A 9,216-nucleotide genomic window follows, 5' to 3' on the forward strand; every position below is an offset into this window, starting at 1 on the left:
TATAAGAAAAAAATTCTAAATCACTAATAATTAAAGAAACATAAAGACAAACTGCAAGATTCTACCTCATACTCATCAAAGTTAACCCAAAAAAGCAAATGCTGGTGTGTCTTTGGGAAAACAGTTATTTGTTAAATGCACTTTTGGTGGAGCTATGAACTGGTTCATCCTTTCTGGAAAGCAATTTAAAACTATGCTCTAAAAGTTATTAAATTATAAGCAAATTCTCTTTGATCCAAAAAGAGATCAGAGATGAATGTGTACAAAATATTTAATAGTAGCTTTGTTTGCAGTAGCAAGAAAATGGAAATTGAGGGATATCCATCAATTGAGGAATGGACAAGTCATGGTATAAGAATGTGATGAAATACTATTATACTATAATGTGTATGAAGAAGATGGTTTCAGAGAAACCTAGGAAGACTTGTATGAAGAATATTGTAAAAACAAATGTATTTTGAAAATCTTAGGGAATCTTATCAACACTGTGACCAACCACAATTCCTAAGGACTAACAGTGAAACAAATTGTCCAATTCCTGTTGGAGATGATGGACTAAAATGCAAACTGAGACGTAATTTTCTGGACCATGTCCAATACAGAAACTTATTTTGCCTGGTTATTCTAGTCAAAGGGTATTTTGTTTTTCTTGTTTCCTCAATTAGGGGCAGGAAAAAGTGGAAGGGGAAAAAGGCAGACCTTCAACTAAAAAAATCATTTAAAAATAAAAACTATGACTATTGGTTTTGTCTTGAGATACCTAAATGGGTTAGACAGTAGAGGAAAAGATGGGTTGATGTACAGTGGAAGGAGGCAGAGAAGAGTGAAGAGATTTTCCTGGTAATGCAAAATTACTGAAATCATAGGCTCTGGTTGCATTTAAAACATTTTATTATAACCAGCTCCAGTCCACAATTCCAGATTTATTTCATGTTTTCCCCCTTTATTCAAGCTACATTTCAGCCAAATTGGTCTTCTTGATATTCTTCACACATATTTCATCTCTCTCCATTTTTACAAGCTATCTCCCATTAATCAATAAATATTTAATAAGTTTCTTCTATGTGTTAAGGATTGTGTTAGATACTAGAGATTAGTTGTTGCTATTCAATTATGCAGTCATGGCTGAGTCTTCATACCCTGTGGAACATCCTATCCATGGGATTTTTTTGGCAAAGATATTAGAATGATTTTGCATTTTCTTTTCCAGCGGATTAAGACAAGGTAAAATGATTTGCTCACTAAGTGTCTAAGGCTGGATTTGAACTCTAGTCTTTTTGACTACAAGCCCAGCACTCATTCTTCTGTAGCATCTTACTACGGAAAAAAAAAGTCCTTGTCTCCGGAGAGAGTTTATAATGTAATGGAGGAGACAAGAATATGTTCTTATCAGGAAAAAGATTTTCATAGTAACAAAAAAGTCAACCATTCTAAAAGATATCAGATCAGTTAAATGATCCATTTTGATGCCAAAGGACTGATGATAAAATGCAACTTTCTCCTCCTCTCTGTAAAAAGATAATGGGCTATTGATGTACACTGAGATATATACTATCAGATACAGTCTAAAATAGATACAGACTAAAACAGCTTTGTTTATGTATTCTTTTAGAAATACACATGCACACACACATACACACACAAGTTCTATTGGGGAACTGCTATTGGGAAATCACTTAAAATCAATAAAATATTAAGAGAGTCTGATTTTCCTTATCTTAAGTAAATTTTAATGTTACCTGTGGGAAACGATAACAAGCCACACGGAAGAACTCAGGCGATTACTACAATGGTCAAAAAACCTTCAAAAGCCATCATTTCCTAAAATAACTTTTTTCCCCAAATGGTCCCTATACCTCTAGATTTCAAAGCATATTTGGGGCCCCAATGGTGGAACTATAGCAAGGACCATAACTGGCCATGGATAGACAATGTCAGGTGTCATGATAAACAGTTTCAGAACTTATTTTTAGGTTCCAGATCAGTTAAACCACCAAGGATCTATATATCTTTATATCTGTATATCTTTATATCAATAGTATAATAGCTACTGTTACAACTCTAACTGGATTCCTTTGTTTCATTTCCAAAATGTGCCTCTCTTCATTTCAAATACACCCTTAAAGTCAGAGTAGGAACTAGGGTTAGATGAGGGAGGGAGCCACAGATTGTACCTTCCTGTAAGTGATACTGATTTTTATAAAAAGTATATATTTTTAGTGTCCGAATATGTTTCTTTTTCTGGAATATAATTATTTTGTACTATCAGGTCCTATAGCTCCCAGCTTCCTAAACTGTGGGTCATGACCCCACATGGGATCTTATAACTGAATGTGAGGGGTCAAGAAATTAAGATTTATTAACAGTAAATATTTGATTTGTATACCTCTTTTATAAATCTGGATCACATCAAAATTTCTTGGGTGAAAAGGAGTTAAGTGGAAAAAAGTTTAAGAAGCTCTATTATAAAACTAAGAGAACATTGTACACAGTAACAACAAGATTGTGTGATGATCAACTATGATGGACTTGGCACTTTTCAACAATGAGGTGATTTCAAGGCAATTCCAATAGATTTGGGATGGAAAGAGCCATTCACATCCAGAGAGAGGACTAAGGGGACTGAATATGGATCAAAATACAGTATTTTCACCTTTGCTGTTGTTTTGCTTGCTTTTTCTTATATTTCCCTCATTTGATATGATTTTTCTTGTGCATCATGAAGAATATGAAAATATGTTCAGAAGAATTGTACATGTTTAAAATTAATCTATATCGGATTGGTTTCTGTTTTGGGGAACAGGGAAGGGAGAAGTGAGATAAAATTTTGGAACACAAGATTTTGCAAAGATGAATGTTGAAAACTATCTTTCTAAGTATTTGGAAAATTAAATACTATTTTAAAAAAAAGAAAAAAAGAGGATGCCAAAAAAAAAAAAAAAAAAAAAAGAAAGAAGCAGCAATAGCCCTGCTATATAGCTTGTGGTGAAAACTAAAAGATTCTGGTGAGCAGTACTGTACCGGCAGCACAATTTTTAAACCAATGCATTTTCCAGTCAACCTCAGGAGATTTTTTTTTGGTTTTCTCTTCTCATCCAATATATGACTCCCACCTTTTTAATTAGTTGATCATTTAATAAAACCTGTTTCCACCTTAATTACTAAAGTTCCTTCCAGCAAGCACAGCAGTGCAAAAAAGTCTTGTATGAGTAGAGGAGAAAGAATCTCTGGGCTAGAAGAAAACAGTTCAAGACCTACCTCTGATACTTGCTGTATATGATATGTGTGACCCAACTCTGAGACTTGCAGATGTATGACCCTGGTTCAAGTAACTTCTTTTAAAAAAAGGTTTCAATAGTATTTTATTTTCCAAATACATGTAAAGATAATTTTTGTAAGATTTTGTGTCCCAAATCTCCCTCCCTCTTATCTCCCCTCTCCCTAAAGCAGCGAGTAATCTGATAGATTAAATATATTCATTCTTTTAAACATATTTCCATATTTGTCATGTGTGTTAAAAAAATCAGATCAAAAGGGAAAAACCATGATAAAGAAAAACAAAAAGTGAAAATATTATGCTTTGATCCATATTCAGTTGTCATAGTTCTCTCTCTGGATGTAAATAGCATTTTTCAACCCAAGTCTATTGGAATTGTCTTGTTCAAGGCATTTCCCTCACAGCTGTAAGCTTTTGTTTCTTCATCTATAAAAAGGGGACAGTTTAAGTATGATTATTCATTCACTTCACAAGGCTATAAGGGGATAGGTTTCGTGAAATTATAAAACTATGTAATAATAGCAAGCATGAATGCAGAATATAGCAAAGAACCTTAAATATATTATTCGACCTGAGCCTCACAACCATTATAAGAAGCATGTGCTATTATCATCATCACTTAAGAGGGAAAAACCTGAGCTTGAGAGAGCTGACCTTTTTTTAATTCAAAGGTTTTTCTGTAAGATACTGGGAGATTTCCCACCAAATAACATAAGAGCCATTCTGACTGGCTCAGGGTTATAAGGAAGTTTCTGCTTCAGAATTCAAACTCAGATCTTTTTGGTTCCATGTCCAACACTATATTCCCCACAGCACCTAGCTGCCTCGCAATGGGAGCCGCATCCTTATTATGTACTGACTTAAGTACACTATTGAGCAAAGCAGATCCCAAGCCCTTTGCATCACCTTCTCCTTAACCAAGCAAAAAGTTATTGTTAATTTTTAAATGGAATCAATTTATTATCAATTTGTTTTTCAAATTTTTAAAATAATTCTACTCATTTTTGAGAGCAGCTAGATGGTGCAGTGGATATAGCACCAGTCCTGGATTGAGGAAGATCTGAGTTCAAAGACTTCAAATGCTGGGAAAACTCTTGGGCAAGTCAATTAAACCCCATTTTTTCACTCATTTTTTCAAAAGAAACAGACATACATGTTGCATTCTAAATACAAAGAGGCCTGCCCTAAGGTAATAGCTTTTGTAACTAAACAGCACTTCTTGTTATTGTTGCTGTTCAGTCATGTCTGACTCTCCATGTCCCCAGTGGGGTTTTCTTGGCAAAGATATTGAGGTGGTTTGTCATTTCCTTCTTCAGACAGATGAGGAAGTTGAGGCAAACAGGGTTAAGCGGATTGGCCAGAGTCATAATGCTAAGTATCTGAGGCTGATTTGAACTCAGGTCCTCCTGACTCTAGACCTGACACTCTACCACCTGCCCACCAAACTGCTCTAACTACTTCAAAAATCCAGGTCCTAGTTCAGTGATGGTTATCAGTATGTGGTTAGTTTCCTTCTTCAAGTAAAAGACTACTAATATACACAGAACCAAGGATGTCAGCAATCAATCAAATCTCTATGGATAGAATGTCAGAGGACCTGAATTCAAATCCATCCTCAAACACTTAACTAGCTCTGTGATCTTGGGCAAATCTCAGTTTTCTCACCTGTAAAGTGAGCTGGAGAAGGAAATGGCAAATCCTTCCAAAAGAGGCCTCAGATAGGAAGACAACTGAACAACAAATCAAATCTCGAAGTTCTCTGCTATCAGAAGGTGGGAGAAGTATCCCTTCTTCATTGGATGCTGGAATTCACCCAGATCCTTTAATAATTTTACCTGATGTGAAAATTTTAAAAGTCTACAAAGCCCTTTCATCTCCACTTTCTCTCCTTATTCTTACATTTCCCAATTCTGTTTTAATCTGGTTAGGACTTGCAGTTTGACATCTCTGGCCTGGTGAATAGAGAGCTAGCCTCAATACAAAATGGTTGTGAAACCCTAAGCAACTCATTTGATTTATCAATGAAACTCTCTAAGACTAATTTGCAGAAATGTTGTCGAGTGATCTACATAGGTAAATAGTTTTCTATACTAAATAGAGGTCTAGACAAAAGAAAAAAATAACACTATTATATCTACTGACACTTAAATTTATAAAATTTATCCAGTGGCAAGACTAAGAAAAGATTCCAAGACTAGCACCACCAAAACAGAAAAGGATCATAAGATATTTTGATTGCTCTTTTCTGTTTCTGTCTTCATCTCCGTCCCTGTCAGTCTGTCTCTGTCTCTCCACACAGTCTCTAATCTTTCCTATTTCTAAAAGAATTCTGCAAAGACCATAATAAAATATAGAACAGGGATGGAAACATAAGGGTCATAGAGAAATTTAGCAAGAATTTGCCAGAAAGAGAGATGCTGATGGGTACAGATAACCTTTTCTGGGCAGACTTCGATTTGACTGCTCAAGTTGCTTGAAAAAGTTTAATGATCATTGTAATGACAGTAATCAGTGATTTGTTAAAATATAAGTTCCTTTGGAATAAGGAATGCTTCATTTATTGAATTTGTACCTCCAGTGTCTAGCACAGTGTTTAGCATATTTGTTGTTTAGCCATCCAGTTGTGTTCAGCTTTTCAGGATGTTGTTGGACCACAGCACACCAACACTGTCCTTAAGGTTTTCTTGGTAGAGATACTTAAGTGATTTGATATTTCTTTCTCCAGACATTAAGGCAAACACAAGTTAAGTGACTTCCCAGGGTTATACAACTTGTAAATGTCTGAAGCTGGATTTGGAATTCAGATTTTCCTGACTCCAAACCCAGTGTTCTATCTACTGAGCCACCTAGCTACCTGGTTTAGCACAGAGCAGGTGTCTAATAAATATCTCATTGATTTTGCAAATTAAAATTTACACAGCCTTTGAGGAGAATAAAGAAACTATTTTCATGCCCACATTTTACAGATTAGGAAATTCAGTCTCAAAGGTTAAAAATCTTGTCCAAACAAAGTTACGTATGGGATGAAAAAAATCATTAAATTACAGCTGGAAGTGTTACTACTGGGATTATATCCCAAAGAGATTATAAAGAAGGGAAAGGGACCTGTATGTGCACGAATGTTTGTGGCAGCCCTTTTTGTAGTGGCTAAAAACTGGAAACTGAATGGATGTCCATCAGTTGGAGAATGGTTGAATAAATTGTGGTATATGAAAATTATGGAATATTACTGTTCTGTAAGAAATGACCAAAAGATAATTTCAGAAAGTCCTGGAGAGACTTACACGAACTGATGCTGAGTGAAATGAGCAGGACCAGGAGATCATTATATACTTCAACAACAATACTATATGATGACCAGTTCTGATGGACCAGGCCATCCTCAGCAACGAGATCAACCAAATCATTTCTAATGGAGCAGTAATGAACTGAACTAGCTATGCCCAGAAAAGAACTCTGGGAGATGACTAAAAACCATTACATTGAATTGCCAATCCCTATATTTATGCACACCTGCATTTTTGATTTCCTTCACAAGCTAATTGTACAATATTTCAGAGTCTGATTCTTTTCTACAGCAAAATAACGTTTTGGTCAGGTATACTTATTGTGTATCTAATTTATATTTTAATATATTTAACATCTACTGGTCATCCTGCCATCTAGGGAGGGGTGGGGGTAAGGGGTGAAAAATTGGAACAAGAGGTTTGGCAGTTGTTAATGCTGTAAAGTTACCCATGTATATATCCTGTAAATAAAAGGCTATTAAATTAAAAAAAAAATACAGCTGGAAAGTAACTCAGATTTTCTAATACTATTTTCCCATTTTACAGATGAGGAAATTGAGGCCTAAAGGGTCCAATGTCAGAACAATCCAGATCATATAGCTAGAGCCAACATTTATTAAGCACACAGTATGTGTCAGGCACTGAGCTAAGTACTGGGGGTACAAAGAAGAGCAAAAGAGAGTTGCCTGATCTTAAGGAGGCTCACAGTCTTAAAGGGGACACTATATAAAAATACCTATCTACAAACAAGAAATGAACTGGATATATTGGACAGAGTCCCTAGAAGAAGGGAGCTAGAATTAAGAGGGATGTGGAAAGCCTTCTTGCAGAAGAGGGAATTTTAGCTGGGATTTCGGGAAGCCATGAAAGCAAAGAGGCAGAGATGAAGAGGGAGAGCATTCTAGGCTTATTGGACAGCCGTGAGAATTCCTGGAGTTGGGAAATGAGGCGCCTTGTCCAAGGAAGAGTACGGATGCCAGGGTCACCGGATTGCAGAATGGGGAAGTTGGGTATGTTCCGAGTAAGAAAACTGTCAATGTGGGGAGGATCTTATGTCCACTAGTCCACCCTTCCTCATTTTTCCGATGAGGAAACTGAGGCACAGGAACTTAGGTGACGTCCCAGGAGGTCGCATAATTATTAAGTGTCTGAGGCAGAATTTGAAACCAGTGCTCAGTCGTTTAACTATGCTATGATGCCTCTCTCAGATCCAACCTTCTTTTTATACTACATGGAACTTCCTCTAAGAACAAGAGAGATTTCTTGCCAAATAGCACAGAGCTCTTCTGACTTCTCTTTCCTTCTGCTTACCGTCTCATAAGTTAACACAAATGATCAGGGTTCGGGGAACGATTAAGAATGGGGAAGGGATGGAAAAGAAAACGCTAACCCAGGAAAGCTCCGATCAACTAACGGGAGCGGGGTGGAGGGCTCTGACAAGTGCAGCCAGCGCTCGCTAAAGAACCGGTTCTTGGCCCAGCCTGGGACTGTGCAGGTGTCAGGTCCGGGGGGGAATGCAGGAAGAAGCAGGGGTTAGCAGGGCGCCCAAGTTGCCCGAGGGAGACCGCACGTTCAGTTCTGGGGAAATGTAGGGGACCCGAAGGCTGCCGGGGAGCTCGTCAGAACCGGGCGGAGGCGGCGGCTTCGGTTCGGAGAGGGGCGGACAGCCGTAATGGGGCCCAGAGGAGATGGAAGCAAAGGGACTGACCTGCGGTTGCCATGGCAGAGACTGGAGGGGAGCCCCCCTCACATCCCGGGCCGTGGGACCTGCTGTAATCCTGCCGAGGCCGGGGAGGCGGCCGGGGAGGAGGCCGGGGAGAGGCCGGGAAGCTCCAGCTTCTGGTGCGGGGACTCCAGCTTTGGTTTGGGGCTGGGCTGGGCTGGAGCGGCGCTTCCTCGGAGCCGTCAGGGGCGGAGGGACTGACCCGCTCCGCCCCTGTGGGCTGTCTGCGGCTGTGGCGGCGGCCTCTGTGGCCGCTGGGCCAGTGGGGCGGGGGAGAGGCCCCAAGCGGGCAGCTCAACTGCCTCTCCGCAGCCTGGCAGCACCACCTGGAGTTCGACGCCGTTGAGTAGGGGAAGTGAGAGCTGTGGCCCGAACCAGGAGTCCCCTTCCTCCTCTTCCACATAGTCCCCAAGTTCCTCCTCACCCCATGCCATCCTCGGGCAGGCCACAATTGGGGCGTAAAGAGACAAGCCCTCCTGGGTGCCCTCCAAAATTTCCCCATCCATAAGACTTAAAGGACAGCCTGTAGGTGTGCTGTGGGAAAGGGAGAAGCCTTAAGGCCCCCAATTCTGTCTTGGGAATTGGGGGCAAGGGATTCAGAGGTAGGCATGTACATGAGCACCAGCTGACAGTTACTCCTTCTCCCTTGGGGTTACCTCCCTGAGTCAGTGCCCCAGGCAGGAAATAGAAGGGGATGGGGGGTGGGGCGGGGGGAGGGGAGAGCAGAGGAAGAAAGAGTAGTGGTGACTCTTGGGAATTGGTCCCCCAAGGGACAGCTTCGCTCTTGAGTTCCCTTCAGTCACCTTTCTGAAGCCTCCTCAGGGATTTGGCCCCTCTCTACATTTCTCCTTTTCTACTCCCAGTAAGTTTCTATTTCCTCCTGCCCCATCACCCTCGGACAGCAAGCACAGTAGGTCCGACATCAGCAC

The 9,216-nt window shown here is 39.8% G+C and overlaps 1 protein-coding gene across 1 annotated transcript in view; it reads right to left on the reverse strand.

The window, feature by feature from the left end:
- The window catches only part of PIK3AP1 (phosphoinositide-3-kinase adaptor protein 1), a 138,922-nt gene extending 129,952 nt beyond the window's left edge, over nt 1-8,970 (reverse strand). Inside the window, exon 1 of the mRNA XM_003755200.4 lies at nt 8,273-8,970. Coding sequence (XP_003755248.3) covers nt 8,273-8,789 — 517 coding nt within the window. The 5' untranslated portion in view covers nt 8,790-8,970. The remainder of the gene's footprint in view (nt 1-8,272) is intronic.
- Between the last annotated feature and the right edge of the window lie 246 nt (nt 8,971-9,216).

The sequence above is a fragment of the Sarcophilus harrisii genome, chromosome 2, assembly GCF_902635505.1.
Source record: "Sarcophilus harrisii chromosome 2, mSarHar1.11, whole genome shotgun sequence".
Classification (NCBI taxonomy): domain Eukaryota; kingdom Metazoa; phylum Chordata; class Mammalia; order Dasyuromorphia; family Dasyuridae; genus Sarcophilus; species Sarcophilus harrisii.